Below are 18,569 nucleotides of genomic sequence, written 5' to 3'. Positions count from 1 at the left end.
AAAAAAAAAAAAAAAAAAAAAAAAAGAAAGTAATCAAAATCAAGGAAAGGTGGAAGTAGGCTGTTGGCTTCTCTCTTGAGTTCTGTTGCTGCATTTTAAATGCCTTGTCCTTCTATAGTTTGATCTTTTATACTGAGTCCCAGCTCTTTTTGCATATGTTCTTGGTTTGGGGGCAGCTCCAAAGAGAATTCTAATTCTATTCTTGGGACTTTTGGAAACAATGCCTTTCCTTAGTTCTTGCTACAGGTGTGTACATGCAGCCACTCACAGAAATCAGAAGAGGCCCTGAGAATTTGTTCTAACTGATCACTCAGCATTTATTGCTAGTTATCCCTGGCTTTGCCTCCAAAGGCCCCTACCACCATTCCTGATAGGTCAGATTTCCCTTTCTCAAGCCACACCTCTCTAGCAGATTCCTACACCAGAAACCCCAAACTGGAGTTCTACAGCATCTTACGAGAGCCCTTTGGATTTCTGGAACAATTGCTGATACCATAACTGGGCCTCCTTCCTGAAGCTTTGTCAGTCAAGGGAGGGACAAGTGCCAGCACAGCTGTGGTCACCTCTTAAGGATTAGCAGCCTGGAGTGCCTGGCTGGCAGTAGTCCTGGCTCACAGCTGGGTATTTTTGCTGAAGAGGTTGGCCTGTTATCCTATAGGAAAGCCCATCAGTGAGGACCCTGTTTTCTGGCCTGGATTCAAGGGGAGACACATTCCAAAAGCCCTAGGACATGAGGCCCGTCCTGCCCTCCAGAATGCTGGAATTATACCTGAGTTCCCCTTGGAACTTTCAAGGGTATCCTTTTAAATGCAAACTCCTCTGGGACAGTGGTCTACTGAAGCAGCTTCTCTTAGGTCTGGGAAATGGGACAGAGAGTGGAAGTGGGGATGGAATAAAGAGGAAATGGCAGGTAGGAGAATTTCACAGAGATGAATTTCTTCAGTTTTTCCTCCAGTCAGATCTGACCTTATCTTTTACTAGCACTCCAGAAACTGAGCCACTTGGAGTCAAGGAGAGGCAGAGAAGATAGATTTTGGTAGGTTCTGTTCCTCTCCACTTTCCTCTTTCAGGGGATGGCTCCATTCTTTAGCATCACCATCATTCACTGCTCTATTTTTTTTTTTTTCAGATGGAGTCTCACTCAATCTCCCAGGGTGGAGTGCAGTGGCGTAATCTTGGCTCACTGCAGCCTCTGCCTCCTAAGTTCCAGTGATTCCCCTCAGCCTCCCGGGTAGCTGGGATTACAGGCATGCACCACCACGCCCGGGTAATTTTTGTATTTTTAGTAGAGACGGGGTTTCACCATGTTGACCAGGCTGGTCTTGAACTCCTGACCTCAGGTGATCCGCCTGCCTCGGCCTCCCAAAGCGCTGGGATTACAGGCGTGAGCCACCACGCCCAGCCGGCTCTCTTAATTCTGAGGCTGTAGTCCACCAAGCGGAACTCTAATGCCAAATCTTACAGACGTGGGCAAACAGATACTGCATGTGGACTGAAGATACTTTTCAGAGGTCTGACTATTGTTTCCTACTTTTTAAAAAGGTATTTTAAAAGCAAAAGTACTGCTGTTTGCTTTGCACTCTAGGTTTAAAAACTTCTCTACAAAGTTGGAGTTCTATAAGCTTCTCTGTGAAATCTGACCAGTGGGCGTATGTCATTGGCATAAAGCATAACTTTGGCAAATAACAATTTCCCATCTCCAAAGTCCCAAGTCTGTTCACAAGGACTCCCTGGTGACAGAACTCATGGGGTGGGGGCAGGGCGGAGCTACCTAAATACAGATTTTGATTTTGGTCACTAGGGACCCTGTGGTGGTAATGGGAGTCATGACTCATCATTTGAGGGCCAGGTCACAGCCTGAGACCTTGAGGTAAAAGACTATATCATAGTGAGGATATCAGGAACCTCAACATCCTGACATCCTCACATTCTAAGGATTACCCTGGATGATACAACATCCCAGGGGATTCCTTCTTTTACAGTCACAGTGTAAGACTGAGGAGTTGCCAATGGGAACTGATAAACACATCCTGATTCTATCAGATTTTGAAGATAAAAATGCTTTTAAAGCATTCTCTTGTCCTTTAAAAGCATATTCAAGATGTTTGTTTCTATTTTTGTTACACTGCATGTCTGTATTGTTACATGCATAAGAACAAATGCATATTAGTATGTGAAAACACACACACACATAAAGAGAGAGAGAGAGAGAGAGAAAGCGAGAGAGAGAGAGAGAAGAGAGCGCCAAGTTCTAATTATTCATGAGTGAATACTCTGAGGCAGCTCAAGGTTTTAGTCAGGCCAGTAGGGTTCTTCACTAATGTTGAGGCAAAATTTGGGCCAGGAGTGTGATTTTAAAAAGAAAACTGATTTTATTAATTTTATTTGCAGTAAACTTTGGGGTTGTCATCTAATAAAATAAAATATTAAAGAATTTAGGCTAGGCCAGGTGCGGTGGCTCACGCCTGTAATCCCAGCACTTTGAGAGGCCGAGGCGGGTGGATCACGAGGTCAGGAGTTTGAGACCATCCTGGGTAACACGGTGAAACCCTGTTTCTACTAAAAATACAAAAAATTAGCTGGGCGTGGTGGCGGGTGCCTGTAGTCCCAGCTATTCAGGAGGCTGAGGCAGGAGAATGGCATGAACCCAGGAGGTGGAGCTTGCAGTGAGCCGAGATCGCGTCACTGTACTCCAGCCTGGGCAACAGAGTGAGACTCCCTCTCAAAAAAAAAAAGAATTTAGGCTAATAATTTTTCTTCTTCTTTTCAAAATTTTTATATCTGAATGTGTTGTTAACTCTCAGACTTTGGAGCTAATGAAGAGAAAAAGAAGCACAGATGATAAATAACACTAATGGTGGAAAAAAACTCAACTGGCCAATCCTCCCATCACTGAGGGTGACTATCAATCACCCTTAGAGATTAAATCTCACTGTCACCCAGAACTTTCTGCGGCCTGATCAAAGCCTTCAGGGTTGTTCATAATCCAGTAAGACAGAATCCACTAACAAATAGTTGAGAGTTAACCTTTCTTTACCCAGTAGATATACTTCTGGAAAGTTGCTCATAAAGTGAATAGTATTTTAAATGTATTTAGTGGTTTTGCTATTGGAGACAGTCTGGGTGATTTGTTGTTGTTGTTGTTGTTTTGTTTTCAATGAATAATCATAGGCAAATCAATCTACTTTGTACAATACTTCTGGATTTTGTAAGTCAGATTTTTCTTCAGGCCCAGATTCTCCCACCTGTCCCAATGTACACAGCCACAACACAGCAGCTGATAGATGCCTTTGGGTGCTGCTCACATTTTAATCCTTTCCACACTAGCAGGATTTCTTCATCCTGAGTTCCTCAAAGTAAGGAATGGCTAAGAAGGAGGAAATGGGATGGCTTGCTGATTGATGGATGATCTTTCAGTTTCAATGTGAAAATATTTAATATCATGAGTCAATGAAGCTGTTTATAGCATGCCTGAGCAGTGCTAAATTTCATATATGGAAATAAAATTACTATATTCTTCTCAAAAATTCATAGACTATAATCCATAAGCAAAATCTGCTTAAAGCCTATTTTATTCTTAGAAAACTTCACTAAGTAGCTCATGTTTATAAGATGCCTGTTTTCAATGACATCCACATAAATTCATGATTTTGTGTTTTTTTAAGAAGAAATTTAAAGTGTATATATGTCTGGGTTGAGTAACATCTATTTTCAGGGAGAAGTTCATTAATTGGGTTACATTTACACTTTGCCAGTTATAAACATTTACTTTATAAGCTGAATTGTTTGGTTTATCGCAGCCTGTTTTGTCTCACAGTTAAGAGTAAGAATAAAGGTGTACTCTGTTTAAGTAAAGACAGATGCTCACATCAGGGGGAACACACACGTCTTATTCTTTGTACCAGATACTTGTCACATTTTGAAAATTCTAATCAGAGCATTGGGTTTTAGTCTTAGAAATGATTTTTCTTCACTAGTTAGCTGCAAAAGAGAGCTCTAGAATGAACTTGCTTATAGCTCTTTCTTGTTTAAAGATAAAGTATTTCAATATTGTGTGTATGTACATTATATAAGACCAGTGTGTATAAATGTGGCCCATAATATATGCTATGGTCATTGTGTAATTTCTTTTCATATAGAATACAGATGTAATATATAAACATGTATATATGGCATATCTTATTCAAATATATTTTATATATTTACATATAAAATGTTGGACTCTATACACCAGATAATATATACAGAGAAATGTATAGTACTTCTATTTAAATATTCAAGCAATATATATTACATAATATATGTTATAAACACATTGTATACATATAAATACATAACATGAGCTTACTACATATCATATTGCATATGATATATAATACAGCTAATGTGATATATAATATATATTATGCACATAGGTTATAAAGACACACATACACACAAGATGAATAGTAGGCTGATGTGAAATTTATGTTCACATAAAATTTATGATGAGGCAAAATAATGTTAGTGTTGCTACACCAATCAGTGTAGAGAAGGGGCTATAGAATCCCTCTCTTGGGCTCCATCTGTCTATATTTTGGTTCTTGAGTAATAAAATAGCCTTGGTGAAATGCAGGGTTTCCTTGACAATAACTGTGAACCTGTTTGGGTTGTGAGCTTCTGTATATCCATCTGGTCAAGACTGCCCAGCTGTGACTTTCTGAGAGTCTAGTCCAAATGTAGATGCCAGGTATTCCTCCTCAGGGTCTATGTTTAGTTTAGTGTCCTGATGTTGCCTCCTGCTGCCCAAGCTTTACATGGTCTGTCACTCCCTCATTCCCTGGGCAAGACCAGGTAGAGAGACCACCCAGGGGATATCTGGGAATCCTGGGTCAAAGACAAAGGCCCTTTGTATTCCTCTGCCTGAATTCTGCCTTCCTGGATTTGTGCCCCAAGTCCTGTTCTTGTCTTACTTTATGGTTAAAATAGAACAATAAAACTTGTTTTGTTCCATTCCCCTAAATCTATTTCTTTCCACCTACTCTCACCCTAATATGATTGGTGGAGCATAAGAATAAAAGGGCAAGAACGAACTACAAGCCTAAATTACATAATCTCCTTGTAAATTAGTCCCATAATGTCCATGGGCCATTAAAAAAAAAAGNATGGTCTGTCACTCCCTCATTCCCTGGGCAAGACCAGGTAGAGAGACCACCCAGGGGATATCTGGGAATCCTGGGTCAAAGACAAAGGCCCTTTGTATTCCTCTGCCTGAATTCTGCCTTCCTGGATTTGTGCCCCCAAGTCCTGTTCTTGTCTTACTTTATGGTTAAAAATAGAACAATAAAACTTGTTTTGTTCCATTCCCCTAAATCTATTTCTTTCCACCTACTCTCACCCTAATATGATTGGTGGAGCATAAGAATAAAAGGGCAAGAACGAACTACAAGCCTAAATTACATAATCTCCTTGTAAATTAGTCCCATAATGACCATGGGCCATTACAAAAAAAAGATATTCGGGAGACAAACTTTGGAAATACTGTAAAATAAAATGTCTTTTTAAAAAATAGATGTACACAAAAATATGAACAACAAAACTCTTAATCAGTTTTTTTCTCTATAACATGCTGAACCTATTACTGATTTATATCTAAGCAAAGGATTTCTACAGCATTCTAATATACTTCTACTCCATCAGGCAAATTGTCATATTGTTACAAATAATGGATTTCTACAATAATGTATTAGGCTGAACCACACAAAATTACCATTTTTGTAGTTCAAAAATGACCAGATAGTGGTACCAAGTTTGTAGGCCAAAAAGGGTTGGATATTGGCGATTTCATATGGCTTAAATTTCATTATTATCTGACTGATTTTTTTCCCCCATTTTCTCATGACTTTAGAAATATATCAGAATACTCATCAGGAAAGCAAAACCTTTCAGGTTTGCTTAAGTTTAGAGCAAAAATAATTAATAATTACAATTTTTCAGTTGGAACTAAATTTTTTGCATGTGTATTTTTGCCCTTCCCTTTTTATGAGCATTACATTTCAAGTGGCATCATATGAGAACAAATTTTTGAAGAATGGAACCCAATCTTCTGGTTTCTGTTACATATGAATAATCTTAAAATACACAGCTGAAAGAAGCCAAACTTCCCTGCTATTATTCTTTTCCTAGCACTAATCCGCAAATTAGAAATAATCCACTAATTCTTTCTTCCTTTCACATCCTTGAATCTGAGTGGCCTGGTTGGATAATTCAAAAGGAAGAGGATACCCTGGATCTGACAGCTGACCTCAAATCCCAAACATTTGAAAAAGGGCTTAGAGAGTATTTTTCATCTCATAAATCTCTGGGGCTCTTGTATCTTGATAAATGCAAAGCAACCTTTATAAACTAGATTACATGTAGAAACTAATATCCAAACTCTTTCACTATGACTTCAATTCTCCTTTTTAGTTGTACAGGATGTACATGAAGCAACAAACCTTCCAGATGCAGAAGGGAGAAAACTTTCCTTTGGTTCCCTTCTATATCCTCTAACATTCTATCCCTTTCCTGATTTGTATCTGATCAGCAAAGCCGTGGAAACATTAAGTCTGTAAGGAGAGCTTGCACATAGAAAACCTATGCCGATTTAAAAAATCATACCCAACTGGAGAATAATGGTGTAAATCTTCATCCTTTAAAGGAAATTCCATAACAGATTAAGATAATTAGCATCATATATTCACAAATAGCAATTCAAGTAACTCTCACTACTTGTTATCAATATATTTGGAAAGAAGGGATATTATTTTATGCACAATAAGGGTATAGACCAAATAAACTCTTCTCCAAATTAGAGTAACTAAAAAATGTCGATGAACATTTATAATACTGTAGACCTTTTAGGATTTTAGCTCTAAATAAACTGATATGACTCATCTGGACAGAGGTTTTGGCAGAAGTGGGATTGTCTAGTATGCACAACACTGATTAAAAACATTCTAAATCATGATGTATCTATGCTTACATCATTGCCAAAATGATTCATCTGTGTAGGATATATTCTTATTGCCAGAACTGTCACATATCATCTTGGCTAGAAACACACAGTCACATCCCATTATGGTGAACTCTTAAGAGTTTATCCAAATTCTTTCCTCTTCTGGAATTTTGTCAGGTTAATACTGCTTGACACATGTGATCTTAAATTTTTCCATTCTAAATCTAGTGTCATTTTGGCATTTGGCTGGATTTGGCCTATGTGACCAGAATCACACTGACAATGTTCAGTTTGTTGAATTTTAAATCTATAATGTTTATCACATTGCAGACCTACTGACAGCCAAGGAAATGTCTGTTTGAGACTTTTTCTAAGATACTTTACCTTTTAAATGAGGCCTTTTGATTTGATATTGTATTTATGTAACATACTAAATCAAGTTTTGCTTAAATCTACTTAGGTTAAGCATAGCCATTTTAAGCTATAGACAGGAAAATACTGGACAGTTTTTTGTAGTGCCAAAACCCTTAGTACTGAATTTCTTCTTAGTCATTTGAAATATTTACTGGTATTTTAGGAATGGTCATCAAGAAAACCCAGAATTAAGCAATGGCCTTGAATGCAACATTTATGAAGCGGCTCTTGCTTATATTTCATTTTATAAACTCTTAAAAATGAAGAGTTTATCTGAGAAATACAGGAGGGCGAACATCCTAAATCCAGGCACTGTTAGCTTTATGAGCATAGTAAGCACCCATTACATCGTGCAAAGTATTTATTGCAAATGGGCCTTAGCTACTAAAACATGTAGCTTCCTTTCATGTTATGACTAAGTAATTTGGGCTGAGAATGTACAGAAAGGTTGCACACTGATTGTCAGCAGGGAAAACTGCCATCAAATCAATGCACATAACATTCCTCACAAATTGCAAACAAGGGCTTATTGGGCACCTATGGTGCATGGTCTCTTTCACTGCAAATGCCAGATATTTTCTGAATTGAACTCTGATGTAAAGTTCAGTGATACTCGGTCTGCGGATCTGTGGCATTACTATTTCTGGATTTGTTTTTTAAAGACACTTCCCTGCTAACAGCATCTTTCCATCCTACCATCTCTTACATCCTTCCCTGCACCAATACTATCTGCCACAGTCTGTTTTGTGTTGACTTTCCCTTACAATATTTAAAACCTCTTTAAAAAGTACAAAAAAGTAAGTTTTAAGAAATTTTAAATATTTCAATTTACTTTATAAAACTAATCTTAAGAAGTTTTGAATATTACAATTTCATTTTTAGTGAAATTAAGTTTTGAATACTGCTATTTTACTTTACTTAAAACTAATTTTAAGAAACTTTAAATATTATAATTTTATTTTACTTAGTAAATTAAGTTTTCAGAAGTTTTAAATATTCTAACATGCTTTGAGCTCACTGGTAACAACCTGGAATGTCATAAAATCAGCACTGATTGTCCTTTTTCTAGCTCCAGCGTCCTTTTGCCTCACCTTAAGAACCTTACGATCTCCCTTCAGTTCCCCACTCTTTTCTTATTCCTATTTCTCTTCCTCCCACAAAAGCAGCAAGAAAATGAAAAGCTAAAAAACAAACGAAATGAAAACCCTTCCCGTAACCCCCAAAACATTCAAGATTGTGACTAATCGTGAGCAAAACATCTTAATTTCAACCTTGATACAGGCCTCTGTGGAAGCTACTAATCCTCAGTCCTACTCACTCTTCAAGGAACCACCCTGTATTCCACAGTCAACCCACATGGTCTTGGGGTTATTGTAAAGAGGCAAGTTATGCTGCTTTCTTAATAGACTGAATTCAGCAGGAGGTACAACAGCCTTCTTCTCTGTTGTTTTCAGCAGTGACAAGTACATTATCAAATTATCAGGCTGCTCAGTCTCCTTACGGTGCCCAGCTTTTCACAAAAGCTACCAGTGTATGTTTATTGACTAGGTTTCAATTCCTCAGGCCACGGAGAATCGAGGGCAGAATGTAATTCTGTGGCTTTGCAGCCCCACCAGCCCTGCTTATCATGTGCCCATAACACAGCTGAGATTTCCTGAGGAAATTCTTTTCTACTACTCTAAAACAGGGCATAAGGCACACTAATGAACTCAACAGTGGTTATTTCTTAGTTAACAAAAAAGTGCCACTTCATTTGTCATGTTAAAAATGATTCCAAATGACATTTTAATTTTGTTAAAGGAATTGATAAGAAGCTGCTATAGAAAAGGGGGAAGTGAACCTCTTGAATCCTTGGCCCGCAAGAACCCTGCCATCAGGCTTGCTGGGCATGCCATTTTTGATAACAGATGGACAGGGCAACCGATGTTATGGCCACTATGGCTTTGTTTTGACCATTAATCTCTATCAGGGAGTTCCTGCAGCCCCTATGAGTGAACACACTGGAAGCACGCTGTCACCATCAGCATCACTTTAAAATATTCTCCTGAGTTCATAGTAAGAATAGGAAAAAAAGTTACTTCCTACTGGTTTCTCACATGTCACTCTCAAAGTTCTTATACATTTATCATGTCCTTTTGTGTGATGCTCACATCCACTCTATTCATAAGGTGGGGAAACTGAGAGTAGCAGACACTCTCAACATGCCCTCCCATTCCCCATTCTTGACCTTGCTGAAGGCTTGACTACAAAGTCACCTGAAGGATTTCTCTGGTTGCAGGAGTGTGCTCGGTCTTCCCTGGGAAGTGCTGGGAGTTAACTGGCCTGGGGAGCAGCCCTCAATTAATCACAAGCCCTCTGTGGGAAAATAGCCCAAATTCCTCACACCAGGGGAGGACCTCTCTGAGATGTGTTTTACAAGGTCTTCCAAAGGTCCCCAGTGGGGCTGAACCACAGGTGCCCACAGCAATGGGCAGAATGTAATATACCTTGGGCTCATTAACATACCTTCAACTGCCTGCCTTCCTGTCTCACTTCCTCATGCCCATACTGGTGCTTCCTGGGCTCACCTTCCAAATACACTACTTGTATCCAAATCTTTGTCTCAAGGCCCTGCTTATGGGGAAGCCCAACCTAAGACACTGGGACACAGAGAAGATTAATACCTGCTAAACACCACATGGCTGCTCAATGGAGAGTCAGCGCTAGAACTCAGGACTTTGAACTTCTGGCACATTTACCAGATTAGGTTGTTTTTTGCTGATTACCAGCACTTTATAGAGTTGGTCCCAGGACTTTTGGGCAAAATGAAGATACTATAAATGAAACAAAGTTGTTAGATGGCTATTCCTGGCCTTTTAGGAACCCAGTCAACACCACCAGCAGGAGGAAACAGAAAAATGAAGGGTAGTAATTACCTAGCATGACGAAAGGGACTCCCAGGAAGGTGGAATTATATTTCCCACCAGTAAGATTGATGATCCCAGCTGCAGTGAGAGTGGCCAGGCTTATGGTCACCAATCCGAGCAGGCCTAGCCAGGGTTTGCTGCGGACGCAGTCCTGCATAGTGCAGCAAAGGATGGCCATGGTAACCACCAGGATCAGGCTGGTGACCAGGTAACGTTCTGATACGCGGCTGGTCTTCTGGAAATCTTCCCTCAGTGAGGAGGACGTGTAAGGGTACATTTTGACTTTGCTGTTGGATTTCTGAAACAGTCTGACAGTGTCGCAGAAGCTGGACTCCCACCTCTCGGCCACCATGTCATTTAGACTGTTGATTGACTGCAGGTAGTAGGTGAGCTGGATGGCCTCTGCAGATTTCACCCGGTCTTTGCTGTGCACAGTGACGCCCCAAGCTGGTGCCCATTGTACACAGCCCTCCCGTCCTTTAAGTGAGTGATTGGGTATGTGATAGCAAAATTGGTCCGATTGGTGGCCCGAGCGTTCTTTAGCTCTTCCAGGACGTGCACTATGTCATCCACGATGCAAGTCTTATCATTATTCAGGATACATATATGGGCAAACGTGTAATTAAAACCAGGCCTTGGAACCTGGATCTTGGTGACAGCAGCATGCAACTGTGGGGAAAAAAATGACAGTATTTATTAATCAAATATTTCTATTTTGTTTTTTGGAGAGGGTAGACATTCCATCTGTAAGCTAAACAGTTCAAATTAAATGTTATAAACCTAGATAAGAAATAGGTAGTAGGAATGTGAAACACACATTTGACCAGTGGTTCTCACAATGTGGCCCCTAGAACAACAGCAGCAGCACAACCTGGGAGCTTGTCAGAAATGAAAATTCTTAGGCCCCATCCCAGACCTGGTAAATCAGAATTTCTGGGGTGGAGCCCAGGAATTTGGGTTTTCACAAGCCCTCTTAAGAATTCTGATGCAGCTGACGTTTGAGAAATGCTGCATTAAAGCACCAGTATTCTTTCCACGTGTTCTTTATTTGTGACCCAATTGGTCTATACTATTGGGAAATCTTATATAGGTCCCCTGTTTAGTTTCCCTCTTGAAAATGTAACATAAAAGTGAACTAAGGTGCAATTCCAAATGCAGATATCCTCTGCTGACTCGTCCTCTGATGCTGATTTGCAGGGCAGTTAAATGATCTCTTTATCCAATTAAATCACTCTCTACCATAAAAGACAAGAGGTTTACCTTGAGGGTCCTTGTTTTCTCTGGCTTTCCTTGCCTACATGTATGGGAAGGGAGCTATAACTGTAAGAGCCTGGCTGGGATATATGGGAATCATGCTAAAGCAGAACAATGGGATTTATTCTACACACCTTGCTCCATATTGAATTTGCTGTGCCCAGGTGCTGAATGCTTGTCATCAAAATATGCATGAGAATACAAGCACTAATTTAACTGCCCCTACTACATGCCAGGCACAATTCTAGGCTCTTTATACAGATAAACTTATTTAATCCTTGCAGAAAATTACAAAGTAGGTACAAGTACTAGCTTCATTTTATAGATGAGGAAATACAGAGAAGTCAAGTCACTTGCCCAATGTCACGCACATAGTAAAAGGCAGAGCTGAGCTACACCAGGCAGTCTGGCTCCAGAACCTGTGCTCTTGGCCCCTCACCATACACCTCTAGGCATCTGAATGCCTAAGGTTCTTGTTAGCAACTAATTTCTGAATTTGTGCTTTTACTGCCCCACCCCTAAAAGTCACAAATGCTCAATTTCAGATATGTACAAGTATGTGTAATCTAGTAAGATAAGAAAACAAGGCAGTCGAGGGTGTGGTTGGACTAAGGGACTTAAATGAGCTATTACCACGTGTCAGGGCTTCACGCCTTAAATTCTCTCAACAAGTCACTTTACAGATAAGAAAACTGGGGCTCAGGGAGACCATGTAGGTAGGAGGAAGGGCGGGGCTCATCACTGTCTTTTAAAATGGCATCATGGTACCGTTTCAGTGGTAGCTACACAGGTCCTTAGTTTAACTGTTTTGACTCACCAGCAGCTTATCCTCATGGTGGCTTTGCTTTCTCTGTATAAAATGTGGCCCGTGTGCAAAATGAGGCCAGTGACAGACATGTAGTTGAGTGTTAAGTAAACTAGTACATCTACGACTGTGCTTAGCACTGAGTGGACTCTCTCAAGAGTATAGACAGCCATTATGACATATCTGATGAATGAAGGACATTTCATCTGTAAAGAAGCTAGAATTTAACATTCACACAGTTGTTATACTGTAGCTGTGCCACTACAACTCACTACCTTCTCCATGATCCTGATATATTTTCTCTCAAATCTGTTCTAAATAGATTATCTGTTAAGACACTTTGCTGCACATGTGCCTGGATGAGTGGGATATTATGCTTTTAAAAAAATGTCTGAGGGGCACCAGCTATCAAAGTCCTTTCATTAGCACAGAGCATGAGTTGAGAATCCTAATTCTCAGTGGCCCCTTGCCCCACATCTCTTCATGGGTACCAACCCACAGGATCAGAAAACATTTCATTGAATTATGTTTGGCTGAAATAATTTGAATTCCTTTATATAAATATGTCAACACACACACACACACACACCCCTAGGAGGCTACTTTCACAGNCCACCAGGATCAGGCTGGTGACCAGGTAACGTTCTGATACGCGGCTGGTCTTCTGGAAATCTTCCCTCAGTGAGGAGGACGTGTAAGGGTACATTTTGACTTTGCTGTTGGATTTCTGAAACAGTCTGACAGTGTCGCAGAAGCTGGACTCCCACCTCTCGGCCACCATGTCATTTAGACTGTTGATTGACTGCAGGTAGTAGGTGAGCTGGATGGCCTCTGCAGATTTCACCCGGTCTTTGCTGTGCACAGTGACGCCCCCAAGCTGGTGCCCATTGTACACAGCCCTCCCGTCCTTTAAGTGAGTGATTGGGTATGTGATAGCAAAATTGGTCCGATTGGTGGCCCGAGCGTTCTTTAGCTCTTCCAGGACGTGCACTATGTCATCCACGATGCAAGTCTTATCATTATTCAGGATACATATATGGGCAAACGTGTAATTAAAACCAGGCCTTGGAACCTGGATCTTGGTGACAGCAGCATGCAACTGTGGGGAAAAAAATGACAGTATTTATTAATCAAATATTTCTATTTTTGTTTTTTGGAGAGGGTAGACATTCCATCTGTAAGCTAAACAGTTCAAATTAAATGTTATAAACCTAGATAAGAAATAGGTAGTAGGAATGTGAAACACACATTTGACCAGTGGTTCTCACAATGTGGCCCCTAGAACAACAGCAGCAGCACAACCTGGGAGCTTGTCAGAAATGAAAATTCTTAGGCCCCATCCCAGACCTGGTAAATCAGAATTTCTGGGGTGGAGCCCAGGAATTTGGGTTTTCACAAGCCCTCTTAAGAATTCTGATGCAGCTGACGTTTGAGAAATGCTGCATTAAAGCACCAGTATTCTTTCCACGTGTTCTTTATTTGTGACCCAATTGGTCTATACTATTGGGAAATCTTATATAGGTCCCCTGTTTAGTTTCCCTCTTGAAAATGTAACATAAAAAGTGAACTAAGGTGCAATTCCAAATGCAGATATCCTCTGCTGACTCGTCCTCTGATGCTGATTTGCAGGGCAGTTAAATGATCTCTTTATCCAATTAAATCACTCTCTACCATAAAAGACAAGAGGTTTACCTTGAGGGTCCTTGTTTTCTCTGGCTTTCCTTGCCTACATGTATGGGAAGGGAGCTATAACTGTAAGAGCCTGGCTGGGATATATGGGAATCATGCTAAAGCAGAACAATGGGATTTATTCTACACACCTTGCTCCATATTGAATTTGCTGTGCCCAGGTGCTGAATGCTTGTCATCAAAATATGCATGAGAATACAAGCACTAATTTAACTGCCCCTACTACATGCCAGGCACAATTCTAGGCTCTTTATACAGATAAACTTATTTAATCCTTGCAGAAAATTACAAAGTAGGTACAAGTACTAGCTTCATTTTATAGATGAGGAAATACAGAGAAGTCAAGTCACTTGCCCAATGTCACGCACATAGTAAAAGGCAGAGCTGAGCTACACCAGGCAGTCTGGCTCCAGAACCTGTGCTCTTGGCCCCTCACCATACACCTCTAGGCATCTGAATGCCTAAGGTTCTTGTTAGCAACTAATTTCTGAATTTGTGCTTTTACTGCCCCACCCCTAAAAGTCACAAATGCTCAATTTCAGATATGTACAAGTATGTGTAATCTAGTAAGATAAGAAAACAAGGCAGTCGAGGGTGTGGTTGGACTAAGGGACTTAAATGAGCTATTACCACGTGTCAGGGCTTCACGCCTTAAATTCTCTCAACAAGTCACTTTACAGATAAGAAAACTGGGGCTCAGGGAGACCATGTAGGTAGGAGGAAGGGCGGGGCTCATCACTGTCTTTTTAAAAATGGCATCATGGTACCGTTTCAGTGGTAGCTACACAGGTCCTTAGTTTAACTGTTTTGACTCACCAGCAGCTTATCCTCATGGTGGCTTTGCTTTCTCTGTATAAAATGTGGCCCGTGTGCAAAATGAGGCCAGTGACAGACATGTAGTTGAGTGTTAAGTAAACTAGTACATCTACGACTGTGCTTAGCACTGAGTGGACTCTCTCAAGAGTATAGACAGCCATTATGACATATCTGATGAATGAAGGACATTTCATCTGTAAAGAAGCTAGAATTTAACATTCACACAGTTGTTATACTGTAGCTGTGCCACTACAACTCACTACCTTCTCCATGATCCTGATATATTTTCTCTCAAATCTGTTCTAAATAGATTATCTGTTAAGACACTTTGCTGCACATGTGCCTGGATGAGTGGGATATTATGCTTTTAAAAAAATGTCTGAGGGGCACCAGCTATCAAAGTCCTTTCATTAGCACAGAGCATGAGTTGAGAATCCTAATTCTCAGTGGCCCCTTGCCCCACATCTCTTCATGGGTACCAACCCACAGGATCAGAAAACATTTCATTGAATTATGTTTGGCTGAAATAATTTGAATTCCTTTATATAAATATGTCAACACACACACACACACACACCCCTAGGAGGCTACTTTCACAGCCTAATCATATGCTAAATGTTTGTTTTGATGCTTTGGGATTAATTGTGAAAAAAATGTCTTCAATGATTTTAAGCTGTGAAAGTGTGTTTTTATCAATTCTTCTCTAAGCATGGCCCAGTGAATTTTGATTAAAAGAACTCCTAGTTACAAAATATTTCAAATTATAAAAGGTTATTTTGGAAGAAAGAAGAACTTAGAGGAATTTAAAGACAAGAGAGAGTTTTGATAAGTGTTGAAGACTTTGGGAAAAGATTCAGAATAGTCTAGAAAAGGAGTGGTATTGAAAGCATGCCTAAGTGTAATATTTAGTGCATTGTTTGTTCCCATGGGCAGTGTAATAAATCTCCCTTAAAGTGATTACTAAATATGTCAAGAGAAAAAGATTGCCAAATAAGATGGTGTTAAGCCACAGGGCTGAACCCAATTATAGCAAGGGGATATTTTCCATCCATTCTCTATGACGACTATGCCCTGCTGGGTGGGGAGTTGTAAACTATTTAGTGATCTTCCAACTCTGCAGATCTACTGCTATGACCCCAGGACCATACATCGAAGAAAACAGACACCATGTTAACCCGCGTACTACAAGACCATAGGAGGGAGTCTTGGAAAATGAGAATCTTAATGAAGTTTGAGAGGGAAGGTTTCTTAACTTAGTTCTAGAGCTGCTGTAAGATGAAACTGCCTTGACTTTCCGAGAGAGTGGTGGGTAGAACATGTCACTCTTGCTTCTGAGTGGCAGAGTTCTGCAGAGTGACAAAGCAGCCAGAGAGAGGGTGTTGGCTGACGCCACCCACCTAGCAGGGGGAATCTGTAGGATTCTACTGTGGGATAATAAGGGTTATAACAAGGAGTTGAGACTCCCTTCCATGACTTCTGCAGTGGCTCAGTTCTGATCTTTGGTGCTTATGAATACACATGAAATACAGACACAATCCACTCTTGGAAATCCACATAGCCATGGGCAGATATACTGCACATGCTACCTGAACATCTACCTATACCGAGTTTTAGCGTGTCCTGATTTACTTTCCTGAAAGAACCCCACTCAAGGCAGTAGAAACATTAGCGGATGTTCTAAACTGTAGTACCAGATATATTCACAGGAGGAAAAGGAAGCTAGGGTTTGAAGCTATGCTTCAGATAAACCACAAAATGGACAACTGCAATCCACATAAGCTTGTTATTGAACTAGGTAAGAGACACTCTTCTTAGAAAAGAAAAAGAAGGGAAAAATGACACAAACTGATCATCCTGACCCTTAATGTGGTCTAAATCTGTCATGTGAAATAACATACAATCCATGTTTCCATAACTATGTATAGATTCTAGATTATTCATTCAACACACATTCAACAATTACTTATCAAATCTACTATGTTGTCAATAATAGCATAATTTCCCTGAATTTAGCGTGCTTGCACTCGCACATGGAAAAAATCACATGAGATGCAATGTCCAAAACAAAGGGAATATCCTAACAGTAAACAACGCCAAGTGCTTTGTACTAGTAAAGCCCGATCCAGTGTCAATTTCAATCACACTATTTTTGATTATTAATTGTATTTGCTGCCAAAGAGGCCAAAACTGAATGTGACATTGAGATTAGTTTTAATCTGAAGCTCTGAACGCATCATGTAAATTATTAGCTTCTTTGCTCTCATCATCCTTCAGGTTAAGAATGATTATGGTAATAGTAATTAGTTTTCTAAGTGCTTTCTATACAGTTAAAAAATGTATTTAAAACAGACTCTATGGCAATGGTGACACGATAATCCTCATTTTATAGCTGGTGCAACTGAGGCCTAGAGACTTTGAATCGCTTACCTAAGATGAGCCAGTAAATAAGGACAGACCTGATTCTCAAGTCTCACTTCACAGCAGGACACTTAGCATAGACCAACAAATTCAGCAGTGAGCATGAAGACAAACTTGGCGGTGGATAAAGAAATGTCAGCCCACCTGCTTCAAATAACTGGCAGTGGATATGACTGAGCTATGGGATGGCCACAATTGGAGATATGGGGTCCAACAAGAGAGACCAGAAATAATCCAAACAGCGAAACTCATGTTCAGACAGCAGCAACATTACATGGCAGTATTAACAGGTAATAAAGGGGATGGGTTTAGAGTTTAACAATTTTTCTTAATCTCCATCCAGCCTCTGATGTTGCTAAATAAAATTTCTCATTGTTCAATTCCCACCTATGAGTCAGAACATGCGGTGTTTGGTTTTTTGTTCTTGCGATAGTTTGCTGAGAATGATGGTTTCCAGCTGCATCAATGTCCCTACAAAGCACATGAACTCATCCTTTTTAATGGCTGCATAGTATTCCATGGTGTATATGTGCCACATTTTCTTAATCTAGTCAGTCATTGATGGACATTTGGGTCAGTTCCAAGTCTTTGCTATTGTGAATAGCACCACAATATAAGAACACTTGGACACAGGAAGGGGAACATCACACACCAAGGCCTGTCATGGGGTGGGGGTAGGGGGAGGGATAGCATTAGGAGATATACCTAATGTAAATGACGAGTTGATGGGTGCAGCACACCAACATGGCACATGGATACATATGTAACAAACCTGCATGTTGTGTACATGTACCCTAGAACTTAAAGTATAATAAAAAATTTAAAAAAAAACAACAAAAACTTTTCAAAGACAGGCTTCCTAAGAAAAATGGTCCTGGGGCACAATGGAATCCAGTAGTAAGAAGTTTTGGCTTCCAGTGTGGCTTTCGCTACCTACCTTAAGAGTATCAGAAACCTCAGGAATGCCACTCTGCTTCTTTAAGTCTGAAACTTCAGGTCTCATATTTATCAGTAAAAAAGGGTGTTGGTCTAGCTAATATTTAAGGACAGACCCTTCCAGTTTTAACACTACATAATTCTAAGATGAGTGATATCCACAAACTACATAATCAGACACTAGGTGAGAGAAAGTTAGCTTAATAAATATCAATTTGAACATTATTACAGCTACTTGAGGTATGCTTTTCTGACACACAGAAGTTCTTTTTAGGGCAATCAGATATAATAGATGAAACCCAGAAGGAAAACAGGGTAAAGAAAATAGGTTTACTGGGAGAAAAAAAAAAAAAAA

The 18,569-nt window shown here is 39.9% G+C and overlaps 1 protein-coding gene across 1 annotated transcript in view; it reads right to left on the bottom strand.

Annotated features, from left to right (window-relative positions):
* PTCHD1 (patched domain containing 1) overlaps positions 1-18,569 on the bottom strand; it is a 65,563-nt gene that overhangs the window by 6,852 nt on the left and 40,142 nt on the right. The window contains 2 exon segments of the mRNA XM_017859718.1: positions 10,306-10,634; positions 13,123-13,454. Of these exon segments, the coding sequence (XP_017715207.1) occupies positions 10,306-10,634; positions 13,123-13,454 (661 nt within the window).

The sequence above is a fragment of the Rhinopithecus bieti genome, unplaced genomic scaffold, assembly GCF_001698545.2.
Source record: "Rhinopithecus bieti isolate Rb0 unplaced genomic scaffold, ASM169854v2 scaffold_51930, whole genome shotgun sequence".
Classification (NCBI taxonomy): Eukaryota; Metazoa; Chordata; class Mammalia; order Primates; family Cercopithecidae; genus Rhinopithecus; species Rhinopithecus bieti.
Note: the sequence above shows the minus strand (reverse complement) of the source record. Positions and strands in the feature narration are given on the sequence as shown.